At 46.4% G+C, this 22,002-nt stretch overlaps 1 protein-coding gene across 2 annotated transcripts in view; it reads left to right on the forward strand.

The window, feature by feature from the left end:
• The first annotated feature begins 102 nt into the window (after nt 1-102).
• Nucleotides 103-22,002, forward strand: part of ACER2 (alkaline ceramidase 2) — a 53,909-nt gene continuing 32,009 nt past the window's right edge. Inside the window, exon 1 of one of the 2 annotated variants that reach the window (XM_084628887.1) lies at nt 103-329. Coding sequence is in view for 1 of the 2 variants with exons in the window: in XM_084628886.1 (XP_084485012.1) it covers nt 16,096-16,203 (108 nt within the window). In the remaining variant the exon portion in view is untranslated. Of the gene's footprint in view, nt 330-15,427; nt 16,204-22,002 lie in introns of those variants that run through there. The other variant, XM_084628886.1, reaches the window with a different exon arrangement.

Genomic DNA, 22,002 nt, shown 5'->3' on the forward strand with positions numbered 1-22,002 from the left:
ATTAGCCAATCGCAAAAGTGATTTCCGCGGCGGGCGTGTTTCCCGCACCGGAAGGGAAGGGAAGGGAAGGGGAGGGATGCTCGTGGCCGCTCTGTCCCCTGTGGTGGTGTACGCTGCGTGCTCTATGGTTAGCAGGTACCGTCATTGCCCCCGGAGGGAGCTGGTTGTTGCCATGGCAACAGATAAATGGCGTCACCCCCTCCCAAAGCAGCGTTAACTCGGAGCCGGTGCAGGGGATGCTTCGCTTACGGTGAGAGGCTACAGCCCCCTCGCCAGCTCCCCACGGCAGGCAGGCCTGGTTCCCGCCAGGCGGCCCCACAGGTGTCTCGGTGAGTGGTAACGCCAGCCCAGGTGTGTGTCTCACCGGTGCCAAACGCTTCAACAATGGGTCGTGCTTTCCTCTCGGCCAGGGTCAGGAAACTCCGTGAGATGCGGTTTGTGGAATTTCCCGCTTCTTTGTTCTACTGGGACATGTCCTGCTCCTTGCCCCTCCCTCTCCCCGGGTCGCCCCGTTATCCAGTGTCTCTCCCGAGATCCACAGAGCCTCTGTGTGTAATAAACGTTGGGCCCGAGACGGGTCCTTATTTCAGAGCCCCAGTCACCAAACGTAGGTCGGAATTCAGAAGTCACGGCAAAGGGCCCGGGCTCTCCCCCTGGCCGCCGGTGACCAGTGCCCCTGGGAGTCCACGCGTGTTCATGCTCAACTATCCACCGGGTCTGAAGGGGATGTGTTGTAGAGAACAGATTATTTCTGACGCCACCTTCTTCTGATTTGCTCTCAATAACCTGCAGGCAGCGGAGGAGTTTCCTCAGTGTGCCAGGGAAAGGTGCTGGGGACCCACTGTTCCCCAACTGTACAACACAGGCTGGTTTCCAACAGGTTGGATATCTTCCTTTTGTGGAGGCAGAGGGGAGAGTATTGCCCATTATTAGGAATAAATGAAAACATGGAAGGGGTTAAAATGTTCACCTAACTTCAAACTGAATGGTTATCATACTGTTGGCTTGAACGAGTGGCTGTCCCTGTTCAATTTTCTGTCTGTTAACTTTATGAACCGTCACATCTGGATGCTAGGGAATGTGGTTCTGTTGGGGTCTGAAAGACTAGATGTAGGAGTCCAAGAGATCAGCCATAACGGGGCTAGGAAATGCAGTCTGTTGCAGCTGCCAAAAACCAGATGGTGGATCCAGAAATAGTAGAGCAGCAGCCTGTGAGCCTGGAATGGGTGGAGAGGATGCCTGACAGCTGGGACTGGAGAGATTGAGAGCTGTGTGGTGCAGTCTGATGAGTGAGAGTTTCAGAAAGATTTAAGAAAGACAGGCCGTGGCTAAGTGTTGGTGTCAGCAGGGAAACAGATACAAAATGAAGGTAAAAACAGGATTATGTTGATTTAAGACCAGTATATGTGTTCCCTCTAATTTTTTACATCCATGTGCGGAATGAATTTTATGTGCACCAATGTGGAGGTGATGTGTGGCAAGAGTGGGGCTGAGGGGTTTGGTGTGTGGGAGGGGGCTCAGTGCTGGGGCAGAGGGTTGGGATGCAGGGGGGTGAGGGCTCTGGCTGGGAATGTGGGCTCTGGAGTGGGGCTGGGGATGAGGGGTTTGGTGTGCGGGAGGGGGTTCAGGGCTGGGGCAGAGGGTTGGGGTGTGGGGGTTGAGTGCTCCAGCTGGGGGTGAGGGGTTCAGGGTGCAGGAGGGGGCTAAGGGCTGGAGCAGAAGGTTGGAGTGCAGTGGGGGGAGGGTGAGGGCTCTGGGGTGAGGCTGGGGAGGAGGGGTTTGAGGTGTAGGCTGCCCTGGGGCTGCGGCAGGGAGCGAGGACTCCCTCCAGCCCTCTCTCTCCATAGAAGCCAGGGGAGAGGCTTCTCTCTCCCAGCTGCGGCAGCTCCGAGGCTGGGGCCGAGGAAGAGGCACCTCTCCCTGCCTGGGCAGCCCTTGATAGCCTGCTGCGCAGCTTAAAGAGAACTTAGCATATGATGTACTTACAGTGGGCACTTCGCTTATGGTACACTACTTGTAACAATATTTACTGTTAACATTTTCATTGCTCATTTGTTTGTTTACACATTGATTTTTCCTGTGTCCTGAAAGATTCCTCTTAAGGATACTTCATATGAGTTAGTTTCAGTGCTAATGGAACAATAGGAATACAGCAGTTCAATCTGTAAATGAAATGTCCTAGTGCTAGATATCCAACAGTCACAGTGACCTAAAAGCACACAACTACCCCTATTCAGGAGGGACAGTTCCAGTTATTTAGCAATATTTGTTTTGTTCTCTACCTTCAAATATCTGAGTGTTTGATATTTCAATACAGGTGTGCCCCAACTGATTTTCCCTCCAATATTCATATTTATAGCTTTCACATGTTAGCAGATATGCAAAAGATAGGCTTTCTTCTCTGAGATCACCCAACATATTGGAAAAGGGCAGAAGTAATGATCCAGTTATTTTCTTTCGAAGTGTTTTGTGAACAAATATTTTGAATACAAAATAGTGGCATGAGCCAAATAAAGGTAGGAAGGAAGGAAGATGTAAATTGTCTCCTTTTCTGGAATCAGCTATGGAAACAGAAAAAGAAATGCTTAAAGTTTCCATTGCCCTCTTTGGTTCCTCGTCCTCCAGTCTTGCAATAAGCATGGTTCACCCAGAGCAAAGAATCTGGCCCCTAGTGTAGAACATTGCTAATTCACACTAATGATGGAGACACCTATGATAAACTCATAAATTTTGCAAAATATCCAGTAAATACAGTAAAAAAAGGCATCCAAGGTGCCTCATGACAATGTGTTTTGTTCATTTATTTTGACAAGTGTTCTAATTTACATTATTTCTTAACGTGCTAGCAAATATATTGTAGAATATTTCATAAAAATAATGGGACATGGAATCTTTCACTCTAGAGCACTGATTTCAGTCTAGCCCAGGACACTAGTAACCAAAACTTATAAGCATCTGATGAATTTTCAATGGTCCATGGGGAAAGATTTTTATGGGTTCTGTTCAGCTCCTAGCATACAAGTGTACACATCACAAAACCACTACCATAATCAGCACTAATTGCTTGCACGCTCAACAGAGACACCAAAGACTGAATGAGCCATGGAGCATGGACTGCCCTCTGGCCCTTTGGGTATGTCTACACTGCAAGGTAAGCCCAGGGGTCTGTGGGACTTGAGCCCTCAGGCTCAGTGTTTGTAAACTGAGGCTTGAGCGTCCACGCTGAATATTAACCCTGGATTTAGAATTTCTGGACTTAAGTTTTACACCCATATTCACGTGTCAGCACGACACTATGCAGACCCAAGTCAAACAAGCCTATCCCATGCTTCCTAGCACCCTCCCCATCTGTAGCTGCCCTAGCCCTTTGTTTGTGGTACACTTTAGTAAAGTTGACTGTCCATCCCCTGGCTCTTTACAAGATGTCATTGCAGCCTACCAACACATCCTGCTGAGCCATCTTTTGAGTCTGCACACTCCTGGTAACTGGAGCCAGCAACATGAAGGAGTCACTATTTGAAGACCTTGTCTTGCTTGGGCTTACACTCCTGTTTCAGGAAACTGGCAGAGTATCCATGAGATGCTGGTGGACATTTTAGCAGTATTTTCTGACCTACCTCAGGCACCTGTCGGAGGAGGAGGATGATACAGATATAGAAGACTTGAACTGGCTGATGCTGTTCACAACTCTCAGTATAACCGCTGATGCCCCTTCCATAGACCGGCACTTTTGGAGCAGGACCACAAGCACAGACTGGTGGATCACTTCATCACTCTGGGATGACCAGCAGTGGCTCCAGAATTTTCACATGAAGAAAGCTACATTTGTGGAGTTTTGTGAGCAGCTTGCCCCAACCCTCCAGCATAACGACACAGACGGGGGGCAGCCATGTCAGTCTAGAAGTAGTTTGCTATAACCATCTGGAAGCTGGCTACCCGAGACTGCTACATGTCTGTTGCTAACTAGTTTGGTGTTGAAAAGTCAAGCATGGGTACAAGTCATGGTGGAAGTTTCTGACGCAGTCAGGCGTGTGACTTACCCCAAGTTGGTGGATATAAACAATATCGCTGAAGTAAATGCTGCTTTTGAGAGAATGAGGTATCCAGATTGTGCCAGGGCCATCAATGGGACTCAGGGCCATCAATGGGACTCATGCCCATAGTTTGCCTTCCTCAAGGAGCACATAAATCGCAGAGGGTACTACATCGTAATGCAGGCCCTTGTGAACTACAGAGTCTGATATATGGATGCCAACATGGCCTGCACTGAAAAAGTGCATGATGCCAGGGTTTTCCGCTGATTGGGAGTCTAACTTCATGGACACTGTTCTGACCACATGATATTGTCAAATGGAGTAACTGTCCCCACTGTTGTTCTAGAGGAAACCACCTTGCTTAGGCTTATGAAACTGTATCCTCCTCACAGAGGCCCTGTAAAAGAAGGTTTAATTACACCCTTAGTAGGTGTAGAATGAGTGAGCATTTGGTGGATTGAAATTCCACTGGTGCTGTTTACAGAACTGTTTGTACACCAGTGTAATCAGTGCAGTCTGCATTATTGTAGCTTCCTGTGTGCTTCACAATCTTTGTGAATCCAAAGGATGAGCCATTGGGCACTGAATGGATGTATGACAGTAATGGATTGCTGAACCGGTACACTCAGCCAGAAGGTACACTTATCACAGCTGGAGCAGGATACACATGGGCAACAGAAATCATGGATACTTTGAGCACGTGTGTTATGGACTTGCCTGGACCAGTAGAGGATGGTACGTTTTATGGGTGTATTTGTACAGTAATTTTTATAATAAATGAAGTACTGCTACAAATGGAGTGTGTGTGATTGTCACAAATGGTTAATTGTGGATGAGATAACTGCTTATCCAGTGGGGTGGAGACAGTGGTTTGTGTGACTTGAAATGTGGATTTTCATTATGAACTGATCTGAATTGATGTATGAAGAACTTGTATTTGGATAAAACTTCCTAGTTGTGCCTTATCATGTCTTCATTCTTTGAAATACATATTATATGATGTGATGGAATGATGGCAATAAATTTTATAATAAAATAAAAGCCTTTATTTGTGAACATGTCTATTACAAAAAAACCTACCAAACAATATTAAAGCATTGTCAGCCAGGCCAGCTGCCATTAGAACACCAAAACACCAGTAATAAACCAACACCAAAATCCATAATAAAATAAAGTGCATAACACAAACTTTCAACAGTGAAGCCAGTGCAAACAAATAAATTCCCTACTTTTGCATGTCCCTGGGCCTCCCTTTCTAGCACATTTAGTGTAAACTTGGTGACGATGCCTGGGGGTGGAGGACTGCTGGGGGTGTATTTGACCTGTCCAGCTACTAGTGTTCAGTCTTGGTTGCATGGGCCACCCAACTTTTGTATTGTCCAATGTGTTCCTAGTCTGCATGACATGGTACCATGGAGAGGGCTCAGGATGTGGTACAGGTGGAGCAGAAGCCTGAACTCTTGTGGCCATTAGCCCTTAGAGCCTCTCAAAGAGGTCTTTCCGCCATGCTCTGTCTTCCTCCCTCAAGCAATGTTCCTGCTCCCGAAACTGTGCTGCAACTCTCAACTGACCTGCTTCAATTCTCTCCTTGCACTCTGTAGCCTGTCTGTGCCTTTCAACTTGCCATGAATTCTTTTCCCTTTGGTACTGTACCTGCTTGTTGGCCCTGTCCAGGATGTCCACCTTAAGTTCATCGCAGAAATGCTTTCTCTTTGACTGTTAGAAATCTCAGGCTTCGGTTGGAGTGTGGTTAAGCTGCAGAGGTGGAAGGGCCTGCACAGGTGGAAGGGAGTGAAAGCCACCATCAAACAGCACATTATTGTAGCAGTACTTCAAAAAAGGTTCACTGTATCCTCAGAGAAAAGTGCCTGTGGAATCTCAAGGCCAAAAATTGATGCTTTGTAAAACCCAGCTTCATTATATTCTTAGAGAAGTGATTTGATTCCCAGAAACTCCATGGACATAACTGAGTTAAGCAGAGTGCAAAGAATGTACACACAACGGTAAGGTGAAATTTTAAAAGTGTAGCATTTGTGAAGTGCAGACCATGATACCCTGGGGGCGGGGGTGTGTGTGTCACGGTTTACTAGCTAAGGTTTCTCAGTCCTTTCAGGCATTCCATATTCTGGAGGACATAAGAATCCTGGAGTTCCCTGAATGGCAAAGGGCCATTCTATTCCATGCTACCAGTGGCAAGCCAGCCATGTATTCCACAGAGGTTTTCAAGCTTACGGTGAGCGAGCAACACGTTAACAAGTGGAGTGGGCTGGTGCCCTATAGAGGAGGGTCTGGAAAATATGCCTTTCCCCAAAATGTGACTACCTATCTGGAGTTCCTCCTACAGGTAAAGTTTGTAGCTATCAGCACCCAAGATTCATGGGGGAATGAACAGAATGCTGTGTTAGCATCCACATGGATTACTGCATCCCTACGGCTTATGATACAGTTGTCAAGGTTCCTCCCCCACTCTGAACTCTAGGGTACAGATGTGGGGACCTGCATGAAAAACCTCCTAAGCTTATCTTTACCAGCTTAGGTCAAAACTTCCCCAAGGTACAAAATATTACACCCGTTATCCTTGGACTGGCCGCTACCACCACCAAACTGATACTGGTTACTGGGGAAGAGCTGTTTGGACGCGTCCTTCCCCCCAAAATACTTCCCAAAACCTTGCACCCCACTTCCTGGACAAGGTTTGGTAAAAAGCCTCACCAATTTGCTTAGGTGACTACAGATCCAGACCCTTGGATCTTAAGAACAATGAACAATCCTCCCAACACTTGCACCCCCCCTTTCCGGGGAAATGTTGGATAAAAAGCCTCACCAATTTGCATAGGTGACCACAGACCCAAACCCTTGGATCTGAGAACAATGAAAAAGCATTCAGTGTTTTACAAGAAGACTTTTAATAAAAAATAGAAGTAAATAGAAATAAAGAAATTCCCCCTGTAAAATCAGGATGGTAGATATCTTACAGGGTAATTAGATTCAAAAACATAGAGAACCCCTCTAGGCAAAACCTTAAGTTACAAAAAAGATACACAGACAGAAATAGTTATTCTATTCAGCACAATTCTTTTCTCAGCCATTTAAAGAAATCATAATCTAACACATACCTAGCTAGATTACTTACTAAAGTTCTAAGACTCCATTCCTGGTCTATCCCTGGCAGAAACCAGCATACAGACAGACACAGACCCTTTGTTTCTCTCCCTCCTCCCAGCTTTTGAAAGTATCTTGTCTCCTCATTGGTCATTTTGGTCAGGTGCCAGCGAGGTTACCCTTAGCTTCTTAACCCTTTACAGGTGAGAGGAGCTTTCCCCTGGCCAGGAGGGATTTCAAAGGGGTTTACCCTTCCCTTTATATTTATGACACGCCCCCCAAATCTCAGCTAGGGTGAAACACTGGCTGGGATTTCTTCCTGGAGCTCTAGGAAAAACAGAGTTAATAAGACACATGCATCTCTAAATATACTACCAAGTACATAAAGACTAACAATATTTTCCACATCTCAAGGACGATTTTAACCAGTTGATTCTGGGAAACTTTCACGGGAGAGTGCATCAGCCACTTTGTTAGAAGCTCCTGAGATGTGTTGGATGTCGAAATCAAAATCTTGGAGAGCTAAACTCCACCGAAGAAGTTTTCTGTTAGTTTCCTTGACGGTGTGAAGCCACTTCAGTGCAGCATGGTCGGTTTGCAGGTGGAAACGCCGTCCCCAAACATATGGGCGTAGCTTTTCCAGAGCGTAGACAATGGCATAACATTCTTTTTCAGTGACTGACCAGTTGCTTTCCCTCTCAGACAGTTTTTTGCTGAGAAACACTACAGGGTGGAATTCTTGATCAGGTCCTTTCTGCATTAAAACTGCTCCCACACCACGCTCGGACGCATCTGTGGTTACTAGGAACGGTTTGTCAAAGTCTGGGGCCCTTAGTACAGGGTCAGACATGAGTGTCGCTTTAAGCTTGTTAAAGGCCTTCTGACACTTTCCGGTCCACTGAACAGCATTTGGCTGTTTCTTTTTGGTTAGGTCTGTCAGTGGGGCAGCGATTTGGCTGTAGTGCGGTACAAATCGTCTGTAATAACCGGCCAAGCCTAAGAAGGATTGAACCTGTTTCTTTGACTTTGGGACAGGCCACTTTTGGATAGCATCCACTTTGGCCTGTAGGGGGCTGATAGTTCCTTGACCCACCTGGTGTCCAAGGTAAGTCACTCTGTTTAGGCCTATTTGACACTTCTTAGCCTTAACAGTTAGTCCTGCCTCCCTTATGCGCTCAAGGACTTTGTGTAGATGTTCCAGGTGGTCTGCCCAGGAATCCGAAAATATGGCCACATCATCAAGGTAGGCGACTGCATATTCTCCTAATCCCGCTAGGAGACCATCTACAAGTCTTTGGAAAGTGGCGGGTGCATTTCGCAGCCCGAAAGGGAGTACATTAAATTCATACAGCCCGAGATGCGTGATGAAGGCTGACCTTTCCTTGGCAGATTCAGCTAGCGGTACCTGCCAGTACCCCTTGGTTAAGTCCAAGGTAGAGATGAACTGGGCCCGTCCCAGTTTCTCTAATAGTTCATCTGTGCGTGGCATTGGATAGTTGTCTGGGCGAGTTACAGCATTTAGCTTACGGTAGTCCACGCAAAAACGTATTTCCCCATCTGGTTTGGGAACTAGAACCACTGGAGATGCCCATGCACTTTCAGAGGGGCGGATTACACCCATCTGTAACATATCCTGGATCTCCCGTTCTATAGCAGTTTTAGCTTGAGGAGACACCCGGTAAGGGTGGACCCTAATTGGGTGAGCATTACCTGTGTCAATGGAGTGGTATGCCCGTTCAGTCAGTCCTGGGGTGGCTGAGAACGTTGGCGCGTAGCTAGTGCACAGCTCCTGGATCTGCTGTCGCTGCATACACCCAAGGGTCATGGAGAGGTTCACCTCTTCCACACCACCAGCACATTTACCTTCGTAGTAGACACCTTCGGGCCACTCAGCATTGTCTCCTCCCTGGGCTGTAAACTGACAAACCTTTAATTCTCTGGAATAAAAGGGCTTTAGAGAATTAATATGGTACACCTTAGGCTTTCGGTTGGAGGTGGGGAATGCTATGAGATAATTAACAGCTCCCAGGCGCTCCTGGACCATGAATGGCCCTTCCCACGATGCTTCCATTTTATGGGCCTGGAGCGCCTTTAAGACCATGACCTGGTCCCCTACTTTGAAGGAACGCTCTCTGGCATGTTTATCATACCAGGCTTTTTGCTCTTTTTGAGCATCCTGTAAGTTTTCTTTAGCAAGGGCTAAAGAGGTTCGGAGGGTGTTTTGTAGGTTGGTTACAAAGTCCAGAATATTAGTTCCTGGAGAAGGTGTAAATCCCTCCCATTGCTGCTTCACCAACTGCAATGGCCCCTTAACCTCACGGCCATATACAAGTTCAAATGGGGAAAATCCTAAACTGGGATGTGGTACAGCTCTGTAGGCAAAGAGCAACTGCTGCAACACTAGGTCCCAATCATTGGAGTGCTCATTTACAAATTTACGTATCATGGCCCCCAAAGTTCCATTAAACCTCTCCACCATGCCATTTGTTTGATGGTGGTAAGGAGTGGCAACCAAGTGATTTACCCCATGAGCTTCCCAAAGGTTTTTCATAGTTCCTGCCAGGAAATTAGTCCCTGCATCTGTGAGGATGTCAGAGGGCCAACCTACCCTGGCAAAAATGTCTGCTAGTGCCTGGCACACACTTTTAGCCCTGGTGTTGCTTAGAGCTACTGCTTCCGGCCATCGGGTGGCAAAATCCATGAAAGTCAGTATGTACTGCTTTCCTCTGGATGTCTTTTTCGGAAAAGGACCCAGAATATCCACAGCTACTCGCTGAAATGAAACTTCAATGATGGGGAGTGGCTGGAGAGGGGCTTTGACCTGGTCTTGGGGTTTTCCCACTCTTTGGCACACCTCACAAGACTGGACATAGGTAGAAACATCCTTGCCCATTCCCTCCCAGTGGAATGACCCCCCCAAACGGTCTTTGGTCCTGTTCACCCCAGCATGGCCACTAGGGTGATCATGGGCTAAGCTCAAGAGCTTGGCCCGGTATTTAGTTGGAACTACCAACTGTCTCTGAGGATGCCAGTCTTCCTGGTGTCCCCCAGAAAGAGTTTCCTTGTATAAAAGTCCTCTTTCTACAACAAACCTGGATCGCTTAGAAGAGCTGAGAGGCGGTGGGTTGCTCCGTACCGCCGTCCAAGCTCTCTGGAGGCTTTCATCTGCTTCCTGTTCGGTCTGGAACTGTTCCCTTGATGCTGGAGACATCAGTCCCTCATTGGATTGGGGACATAGGCTTGGTCCCTCTGGAAGCGATATAGGGGATGGAGCTGTTTCTGTTGACTGTGAACCGCTCTCCGCTGGTGCACTATGTTGGGATTCAGGCTCCGGCTGAGCCTCTTGTGTAGGGTTATCGGCTGCTGCCAGTTCAGGTTCAGTGGGGCCCTCTGGTGTTGAGGTTGCAAGTACTGGATTCAGTGCTGGCACGGGGTCTGGTGTTGGTTGTTCGGCTGGTTCCGGTTCTGGGACTGGTTCCGTCTGGGTCTCTGGGACTGGATCCACTACTGCTGTTGCAGACATTGGCCTGGGGTCCGGGTCCATCACCTCTGACTGGGTCCTGATAGAAGTTTCCGGAACAGAGCTAGGCCTCACGGCTTGTTTAGCCTGGCTGCGGGTGACCATTCCCACCCTCTTGGCCTGCTTCACATGATTGGCCAAGTCTTCCCCCAACAGCATGGGGATGGGATAATCATCATAGACTGCAAAAGTCCACATTCCTGACCAGCCCTTGTACTGGACAGGCAACTTGGCTGTAGGCAAATTGAAAGAGTTGGACTTGAAGGGTTGAATTGTCACTTGGATCTCTGGGTTGATTAAATTGGGGTCCACTAAGGAAGCATGGATAGCTGACACTTGTGCTCCGGTGTCCCTCCACGCGGTGACCTTCTTCCCGCCCACACTCACAGTTTCCCTCCGCTCCAAGGGTATCTGGGAGGTATCTGGGCCTGTGGACCTCTGGTGTGATTCCGGTGCAATGAACTGTAATCTGTTGGGGTTCTTGGGGCAGTTGGCCTTTACATGCCCCAGCTCGTTACATTTAAAACATCGTCCAGCTGACGGGTCACTGGGGCGAGGAGGGTTGCTGGAGAACGGGGTGGTGGGACGATAAGGGGTCTGGAGGGTTCTTTGGGAGGTAGGTGGGGCTTTGGGTGGCCCCCGGTAATAGGGTGTGGTCTGGGGTGGTCCCTTCTGGTCTCCGCTCCAACTGCGACCAGTTTTCTTCTTCTCTGCCACCTCCACCCATCTGGCTCCAATCTCTCCTGCCTCGATTACAGTTTTGGGTTTCCCATCTCGGATATATCTTTCTATTTCCTCAGGAACACCCTCTAAGAATTGTTCCATTTGCATTAGGAAGGGCAAATTTACTGGAGATTCAACACTTGCTCCTGATATCCAGGCATCCCAATGTTTCACAATGTGGTAGGCATGTCGGGTAAATGACATGTCTGGTTTCCACCTTAGGGCTCTGAACCTCCGACGAGACTGCTCGGGTGTTATCCCCATTCTGACTCTCGCCTTGGATTTAAACAGTTCATACTTGTTCATGTGTTCTTTAGGCATTTCAGCTGCCACCTCAGCTAAGGGTCCACTGAGCTGCGGCCTCAGCTCTACCATGTATTGGTCAGTAGAGATGTTGTACCCAAGGCAGGCCCTTTCGAAGTTTTCTAAGAAGGCCTCAGTATCATCACCTGCCTTGTAGGTGGGGAACTTTCTGGGATGGGAAGTGGTACCTGGAGAAGGATTGCTAGGGTTTGTTGGTATATTCTGCTGGGCCTTTATCCTCTCCACCTCCTCCACATGCTTCCTCTCTTTTTCCTTCTCCACATGCTTCCTTGCCTCCATTTCCCTCTTGTGGGCAGCCTCCTGTACCTCCTTCTCCAGCCGCATGAGTTCTATCTGTCTTTCATGTTCCCTTTGTTTTTCCTCAGCCTGAAATTTGGCTAATTCCAGCTGTAGTCGAGCTGAGGATTTGGTCATTCTAACCTCTCTGTTTTAAACTAACTTTACACCCGAGGTTTAGAAATAAACAAACAAAACTTGGCTGTAAAATTTTGCTGTGCTGGAATAGAATACCTATTCTCTGATAGTGATTGTCAGCCTACAGAAAAAGACAATTCCCTTGTCTCTGCTCTGGGCCCAAATTAAAGCAAAAAACCTCCAACTACTTGGAAACCTGCTTAACCGCCCAAAGAAAAAGCAAATGGGTAGAACACACACCCCCTATTTACTTTTAGGAAGAAAAGAAAAAAAAAAACCTCTGGGTTGGAAGACTGTGAATTTCCTGCAGGAGTTAAGTACCCTGCCTCCAGGCAAAGAAAACCTGCAATTCACAAGATAATCCCCTTTTGTCTCTGCTTGGCCACAAAGCAGAGAGAAACCAAGCTGCTTTCAGTTTCAAAGCTGCTTTCTGGACTTCCTAAAAATTCCTTTTTAAAATCTGTATTTCTAGTTCAAAAAATCTCAACTGGATCTCAAAATGATTTCAGGTTAATCCCACCACTATGCCACCATGTCAAGGTTCCTCCCCCACTCTGAACTCTAGGGTACAGATGTGGGGACCTGCATGAAAAACCTCCTAAGCTTATCTTTACCAGCTTAGGTCAAAACTTCCCCAAGGTACAAAATATTACACCCATTATCCTTGGACTGGCCGCTACCACCACCAAACTAATAGTGGTTACTGGGGAAGAGCTGTTTGGACGCGTCCTTCCCCCCCAAAATACTTCCCAAAACCTTGCACCCCACTTCCTGGACAAGGTTTGGTAAAAAGCCTCACCAATTTGCCTAGGTGACTACAGACCCAGACCCTTGGATCTTAAGAATAATGAACAATCCTCCCAACACTTGCACCCTCCCTTTCCGGGGAAATGTTGGATAAAAAGCCTCACCAATTTGCATAGGTGACCACAGACCCAAACCCTTGGATCTGAGAACAATGAAAAAGCATTCAGTGTTTTACAAGAAGACTTTTAATAAAAAATAGAAGTAAATAGAAATAAAGGAATCCCCCCTGTAAAATCAGGATGGTAGATATCTTACAGGGTAATTAGATTCAAAAACATAGAGAACCCCTCTAGGCAAAACCTTAAGTTACAAAAAAGATACACAGACAGAAATAGTTATTCTATTCAGCACAATTCTTTCCTCAGCCATTTAAAGAAATCATAATCTAACACATACCTAGCTAGATTACTTACTAAAAGTTCTAAGACTCCATTCCTGGTCTATCTCCAGCCAAGAGGACTACAGACAGACACAGACCCTCCTCCCAGCTTTTGAAAGTATCTTGTCTCCTCATTGGTCATTTTGGTCAGGTGCCAGCGAGGTTACCCTTAGCTTCTTAACCCTTTACAGGTGAGAGGAGCTTTCCCCTGGCCAGGAGAGATTTCAAAGGGGTTTACCCTTCCCTTTATATTTATGACAACAGTCTATTGTGACTACATCTGCTCATGGACTACATGTCAACACACACAATAATATGGACTCTCAAAGAACTGCACAGCCACCTCCTCTCCCTCAAAACTTTTCTGGACTACATCCAACCTTCCAGCCGTATTAGACATGGATTTAATCACCCATGAACTACACTTCTGCCTCCTTCCCGTACAGATTACAGGTAGCCTGTTATGTTGTGGCGTGGCCAATTTGTACTGCACAGCATACAAAAAGGAAAGGCAATATAAGGTTCTTACTTTTAACACTCCAGCATATCTTTGTAAGAACATACAAGTATCTAGTAAAAATTTAATGTTAACCGCTTAACTGTTGTTTGCACTTTTCAGTCTCCATTTTAATGCCATGTGAATAGAGGGAGCAGATGCCAAAATGCTAAGGCGTGCATTCCGCCATTAGTGGATACACACTCCTACCCATGGTTTGTAATAAAAATTGTGTTAGCTCATAAATCACAAATCTCTCCCATTTGTGTATTAATAACAAACATGGAGCCAAAATATTTACCAGGCACTGGAGTTATTTTTGCCTCTTCTGCTTCTACTTCCACAGCGGGCTGCTCCTCCAGGGGGTCACTGAACAGCTCCTCTGAGTGTGGACATGCTGCAGCTGCTCTGGCAGCAAAGTCTCCTTGGGGACTGGTGTGAGCACCAGAGTCACTTCACTAGACTGATCTGGCAGCTGCTGGCTCCCTTCTAGTGGTGTACAAGATTCAGAGGTCAGAAGGTTGCCATTGCTGACCAGGTTATTGTGAACCGTTGTGGAGCTCATTGCTCAATGCATCTGATCAAACTTCTCCTAAAAGAGACAGGATGATAGGGAGTTCCCAGAGGTGCAGTCCTCATCCCTGGCTTTCTTGGTAGTTGCTCTTGAACCACTTAATCCACTCCCTGCACTGATCTGTCTGGTATTTCTTAGTACGCATGGTCATTTCTGGTATTCTTATTGAAACCGAATGTCTTCTTCTCCTCACACCACAGATTTACCAGAATTTGACCATGGTCCTGTGACCAGGTAGCAGTGTGCTTGGCAACAGACTTCTTGCTGGTGGCCATAGCTAACTTAGGAGACAGTTCCCGCTGTTAGCAACTCAGCAGTCAGAATAAAATGGAAACGTTAAATGCCAAGCAGCTGTACATACACCAGGGGGATGCTTCTGTTTCCTGGGAGTCAATTGGCTAATCTTGGGATAGAAAGGATAAGAAAGCTGGCCCGTGGCATTGTGGGATAGTGTTTGCAGCCTCTCAGGATGTGAGACTGGGGGATCTGGTCCCAAGCTCTGTTCATGGTGCAAAATGATGCATTGTGGACCCAAGCCCCAGTGTGACTAGGGTGACCAGACAGCAAATGTGAAAAATCAGGATGGGGTGGGGGGTAATAGGAGCCCATATAAGAAAAAGACCCAAAAATCGGGACTGTCCCTATAAAATTTGGACATCTGGTCACCCTAAGTGTGACTCAGGCTCAGAAGCACCCACCTTGCAGGGTCCTAGGGTCTGGGTTCAGAAGGCTTACTGGTCTGAATCAGATAGATTTGTGTATAGACTGCAGGGGGGAGAGGTTGGGCTTGAGCCTGAATCTGAGCCCAGGTTTACATTGGAATGTAGACATACCCTTAGAGGTTATCCCTTTGAAACAGGCTAAGGGACACGGGTTGGGCAGTGTGGGAAAGCTGTCTCTGCTCCTTTCTCTTTTTCTGTGTGTAAACAGAGAGCTTTAGTCTGCAAAACTGCCAGACTATGGATTTTCACGAGAACGGGGGGGAAGGAGGGGGAGCTCAATCCAGAAGCTGTTCTAGGAAAGATTACTGCAGTTCATTAATTTAAGTGTTTCAAAATCAGTCTGTTTTACTTGTGCTGGTGCCCAGATGCAGCGGATGTTGCGTTAAAAAAAGGTCTGCATTATCCTTCATTTCCCTGTTTGTTCACTTTGTGTCTTAAATGTTTCCGCCCCCATCTGTGTGGGTTTCGGAGTGGGGACAGCCTGGAATCCCAGGGACAGAAATTAAGATTTATTAAGTCCCACCTGGTGGCTCCGCTGGGGACCGGTGCAGAATTATTCCGTACACCCTCGTCTCTTCTGTGCTCCTCCAGCCCGGTCCTGAACGACAGAAGTCAATCAACAGGAGCTTGCGCGGACTTCAATTGGAGGAGGATCCGACTCTCTGTGTCGTGCGTGGTAAATACAGGGCAGCAGCTTGGCTGAGGCCGAAGGCGCAGGCGCTCTGGGGCTGAGGGCGGGCAGGCTGATCAGCAGGGAAGCGTGCATTAAGCTAAAAAACCCACTGGGAGGAGGGAGGATGAGTCCAACAGGCTGAGAGGTGCTGCTTGTGGAGCTCCATATCCGGTTGGAGCAAAGGAAAACAGGAGGAAGCTGCTGCGGGTGCTACCTCAATGTTGTCTGGGTCTTGCTGATTAGTCCAGGGGAGCAACAGCACAGAGAGCCCCAACACAGCCGCAGCGGAAAAAGCAGAAGCGGCTCTAAGGCAGATCCACCCCAGTCATGAGCACCCTCTACTTGTGGGATCAGCTGCGAGCCGGCAGCTCCGAGGTAGACTGGTGCGAAGATAACTACACTATCGTGCCCACGATAGCCGAGTTCTACAACACGGTGTGTATCGAGTACATAGCTTTGTGTTTGCACATCTGTATGCATGTCCCTGTGTCTTTCAGTGCCTGCAGTACACTCGGTATTTATTTTTTATCTTATGTTTAATGCATACGTATGTATATAGTGTGTGTGTGTCTGACTAAGGAATTATTTAAATATTATTGGTACATCCTGTCACTTTCATTGACTTTTTTAAATAAAAAAATAAGATGCAAATAACATTTACATTTGTTACTTTTTGTTTGCTAACTTTAATAGGAAGTTATCCAAATATAGCAAAAATACCATCATCTTCTTTTGTATTTCATAGTTTTTTAGCCTTGATTTCAAAGCATTTCCATGGGGAGTTAAAAGGAAATGAGATCTCTTGTTTTTCTAGCTTGGGGAAAATAGCAGCAGTCCCTCAGCTTTCCCTTGCCTTTTTGCACACAGGGCTAGAATAAGGTCTTCTTGCATGTGACAGTGTTGGTATTTTATTGCATTAGGGCTGTGGTCTTACTGTCCAATTGCATGGCAAGTTATCAGTTTTCCTGTAGCTTTATTTGGATGGTGTGGGGGTGAGGGTGGGAAGCGTCTTTTGTGATCTGGTTTCACGTGCCTGTTTTCTGTTGATTTTGTTTCACCATCGTATAAGGCTAACATTTTTATTTTACTGGAACTTTAAAACTTTTTCATTTTAAAATGAAATGGAAAATGTTAAGGTTGATCACAAAAATACCAGGTTTCAGAGTAGCAGCCGTGTTAGTCTGTATTCGCAAAAAGAAAAGGAGTACTAGTGGCACCTTAGAGACTAACCAATTTATTTGAGCATAAGCTTTCGTGAGCTACAGCTCCCTTCATCGGATGCAATAATGCTCAAATAAATTGGTTAGTCTCTAAGGTGCCACTAGTACTCCTTTTCTTTTCACAAAAATACCATCTACTATACTGATTGGAAATTTTTCTGATCCTAATTCTGTGTATATCTCTCTTAAATCAACAATATATGGAAAGGGTCAGATATCAGTCTCATTTATGCTGGATTTACCAGTGTAACTTTGACTTCATTGGAGTTACTCCACATTTCTACCAGCATAGCTGAGATCAGAACCGGACTCAAAGACTAAACAAAATACAAAAGAGAGTTTTATCTCCACCCACTCCCACGTTCTAATATCTGGGACCATCTAACTTGTGTGACGCTCTTTTCTTTCTTTTGGGAGCAACATGCCTGGGGCCTAGGCTAGTAGTGTTTGCACTGGAGTAGAGGTGAACACAGAATGCTGTATGTGGAAGAACTAAAAATTGCTGCTCTTGAAATTCGTCCACCCTCCCCCCCCCCCCCCCAAGCTGAGCAAATTCCTTTCAGTTCTGCAATAGCAGCTTCTTATGTATCAAATTTAGGGCTGGTCTATAGGTTTATCTATATTAGAAAATTTTAATTTGATAAATTGCTGGATTTATATTGACCAGTTCAAGTGCATCTCTGTTGGCGTGGTCTGCACCCAGGCTTTTGGATTGATTCAACTATTTCAGTTAGGGCTATGATTTTTTTTTTTAACTGAAATAATTATCCTGTTACAATCCCTAGTCCTGAATGCAGTTAAGCCAGTATAAAGGTGCATTCCACTGGTGTAGCTTATTCCCCTATCCCCTTCCTGTAAGGGAATAGCTTTATACCACTATAACTGCATCCACATTAGTGGGGCATTGTACAGCTTCACAGATTTGTATGGAAAGTGTGGTGTACACTGGGATCCTGCAAATTCTGTGCAGGGCTTCCTTCAATTTTGATGGGTAATCATGTATGGAGGGCTGGCAGGATGGTACCCTGAGTTTCTCTGACTTTTTTCTTCCCACCTCACTGTCTTTTGGGGGTTTCTCGAACCCATTTTCCTAAAAACTTGCCTAGCTCCTTCCTCTTTGTCTCCTGTTCTTTCTGGCTTTTTTTTTTTTTTTTTCCTTTCCAGGTTAGCAACCGGTTGTAGCACTGCATGCAGTTACAGAACTACATTTACACACCAAACCCTCTGCTGAGCGAATCAGTGAGGACTACATGATCTCAGTCCGTGTCTTTTTTTCTTGCTAGCTCCACACATTTAAATAAAAGCAAATCCCACATTTGAGCCCAGCATTGCTGATGCTATGATTTCCCTAGAACCACTATCAAGAGTGATCTGGTATATGGGTGCCCTATGATATCTGAGCTCTTTGTGAAAGTAGTCTGCTATATTTGCCTGTGTTGTCCCCGCAGAAGTACCTGAAACATAGGGAGGAAGTTTTTAGGATAAACAAAAGAGAACACTTCTTAATGAAAGCAAATGTGACTTGGAGCAGGCTGGAAGTGAGATGGGAGAGGGTGGTTGTCACGGTTCCTCCCCCACTCTGAACTCTAGGGTACAGATGTGGGGACCTGCATGAAAAACCTCCTAAGCTTATCTTTACCAGCTTAGGTCAAAACTTCCCCAAGGTACAAAATATTACACCTTGGACTGGCCGCTACCACCACCAAACTAATACTGGTTACTGGGGAAGAGCTGTTTGGACGCGTCCTTCCCCCCAAAATACTTCCCAAAACCTTGCACCCCACTTCCTGGACAAGGTTTGGTAAAAAGCCTCACCAATTTGCCTAGGTGACTACAGACCCAGACCCTTGGATCTTAAGAATAATGAACAATCCTCCCAACACTTGCACCCCCCCTTTCCGGGGAAATGTTGGATAAAAAGCCTCACCAATTTGCATAGGTGACCACAGACCCAAACCCTTGGATCTGAGAACAATGAAAAAGCATTCAGTGTTTTACAAGAAGACTTTTAATAAAAAATAGAAGTAAATAGAAATAAAGGAATCCCCCCTGTAAAATCAGGATGGTAGATATCTTACAGGGTAATTAGATTCAAAAACATAGAGAACCCCTCTAGGCAAAACCTTAAGTTAAAAAAAAGATACACAGACAGAAATAGTTATTCTATTCAGCACAATTCTTTCCTCAGCCATTTAAAGAAATCATAATCTAACACATACCTTGCTAGATTACTTACTAAAAGTTCTAAGACTCCATTCCTGTTCTGTCCCCGGCCAAGACGACTACAGACAGACACAGACCCTTTGTTTCTCTCCCTCCTCCCAGCTTTTGAAAGTATCTTGTCTCCTCATTGGTCATTTTGGTCAGGTGCCAGCGAGGTTACCTTTAGCTTCTTAACCCTTTACAGGTAAGAGGAGCTTTCCCCTGGCCAGGAGGGATTTCAAAGGGGTTTACCCTTCCCTTTATATTTATGACACGCCCCCCAAATCTCTGCTAGGGTGAAACACTGGCTGGGATTTCTTCCTGGAGCTCTAGGAAAACAGAGTTAATAAGACACATGCATCTCTAAATATACTACCAAGTACATAAAGACTAACAATATTTTCCACATCTCAAGGACGATTTTAACCAGTTGATTCTGGGAAACTTTCACGGGAGAGTGCATCAGCCACTTTGTTAGAAGCTCCTGAGATGTGTTGGATGTCGAAATCAAAATCTTGGAGAGCTAAACTCCACCGAAGAAGTTTTCTGTTAGTTTCCTTGACGGTGTGAAGCCACTTTAGTGCAGCATGGTCGGTTTGCAGGTGGAAATGCCGTCCCCAAACATATGGGCGTAGCTTTTCCAGAGCGTAGACAATGGCATAACATTCTTTTTCAGTGACTGACCAGTTGCTTTCCCTCTCAGACAGTTTTTTGCTGAGAAACACTACAGGGTGGAATTCTTGATCAGGTCCTTTCTGCATTAAAACTGCTCCCACACCACGCTCGGATGCATCTGTGGTTACTAGGAACGGTTTGTCAAAGTCTGGGGCCCTTAGTACAGGGTCAGACATGAGTGTCGCTTTAAGCTTGTTAAAGGCCTTCTGACACTTTCCGGTCCACTGAACAGCATTTGGCTGTTTCTTTTTGGTTAGGTCTGTCAGTGGGGCAGCGATTTGGCTGTAGTGCGGTACAAATCGTCTGTAATAACCAGCCAAGCCTAAGAAGGATTGAACCTGTTTCTTTGACTTTGGGACAGGCCACTTTTGGATAGCATCCACTTTGGCCTGTAGGGGGCTGATAGTTCCTTGACCCACCTGGTGTCCAAGGTAAGTCACTCTGTTTAGGCCTATTTGACACTTCTTAGCCTTAACAGTTAGTCCTGCCTCCCTTATGCGCTCAAGGACTTTTTGTAGATGTTCCAGGTGGTCTGCCCAGGAATCCGAAAATATGGCCACATCGTCAAGGTAGGCGACTGCATATTCTCCTAATCCCGCTAGGAGACCATCTACAAGTCTTTGGAAAGTGGCGGGTGCATTTCGCAGCCCGAAAGGGAGTACATTAAATTCATACAGCCCGAGATGTGTGATGAAGGCTGACCTTTCCTTGGCAGATTCATCTAGCGGTACCTGCCAGTACCCCTTGGTTAAGTCCAAGGTAGAGATGAACTGGGCCCGTCCCAGTTTCTCTAATAGTTCATCAGTGCGTGGCATTGGATAGTTGTCTGGGCGAGTTACAGCATTTAGCTTACGGTAGTCCACGCAAAAACGTATTTCCCCATCTGGTTTGGGAACTAGAACCACTGGAGATGCCCATGCACTTTCAGAGGGGCGGATTACACCCATCTGTAACATATCCTGGATCTCCCGTTCTATAGCAGTTTTAGCTTGAGGAGACACCCGGTAAGGGTGGACCCTAATTGGGTGAGCATTACCTGTGTCAATGGAGTGGTATGCCCGTTCAGTCAGTCCTGGGGTGGCTGAGAACGTTGGCGCGTAGCTAGTGCACAGCTCCTGGATCTGCGGTCGCTGCATACGCCCAAGGGTCATGGAGAGGTTCACCTCTTCCACACCACCAGCACATTTCCCTTCGTAATAGACACCTTCAGGCCACTCAGCGTCGTCTCCTCCCTGGGCTGTAAACTGACAAACCTTTAATTCTCTGGAATAAAAGGGCTTTAGAGAATTAATATGATACACCTTAGGCTTTTGGTTGGAGGTGGGGAATGCTATGAGATAATTAACAGCTCCCAGGCGCTCCTGGACCACGAATGGCCCTTCCCACGATGCTTCCATTTTATGGGCCTGGAGCGCCTTTAAGACCATGACCTGGTCTCCTACTTTGAAGGAACGCTCTCCTGCATGTTTATCATACCAGGCTTTTTGCTCTTTTTGAGCATCCTGTAAGTTCTCTCTAGCAAGGGCTAAAGAGGTTCGGAGGGTGTTTTGTAGGTTGGTTACAAAGTCCAGAATGTTAGTTCCTGGAGAAGGTGTAAATCCCTCCCATTGCTGCTTCACCAACTGCAATGGCCCCTTAACTTCACGGCCATATACAAGTTCAAATGGGGAAAACCCTAAACTGGGATGTGGTACAGCTCTGTAGGCAAAGAGCAACTGCTGCAATACTAGGTCCCAATCATTGGTGTGCTCATTTACGAATTTACGTATCATGGCCCCCAAAGTTCCATTAAACTTCTCCACCATGCCATTTGTTTGATGATGGTAAGGAGTGGCAACCAAGTGATTTACCCCATGAGCTTCCCAAAGGTTTTTCATAGTTCCTGCCAGGAAATTAGTCCCTGCATCTGTGAGGATGTCGGAGGGCCAACCTACCCTGGCAAAAATGTCTGCTAGTGCCTGGCACACACTTTTAGCCCTGGTGTTGCTTAGAGCTACTGCTTCCGGCCATCGGGTGGCAAAATCCATGAAAGTCAGTATGTACTGCTTTCCTCTGGGTGTCTTTTTCGGAAAAGGACCCAGAATATCCACAGCTACTCGCTGAAATGGAACTTCAATGATGGGGAGTGGCTGGAGAG

The sequence above is a fragment of the Lepidochelys olivacea genome (assembly GCF_965140295.1).
Source record: "Lepidochelys olivacea isolate rLepOli2 genome assembly, chromosome: 5".
Taxonomy (NCBI): Eukaryota; Metazoa; Chordata; order Testudines; family Cheloniidae; genus Lepidochelys; species Lepidochelys olivacea.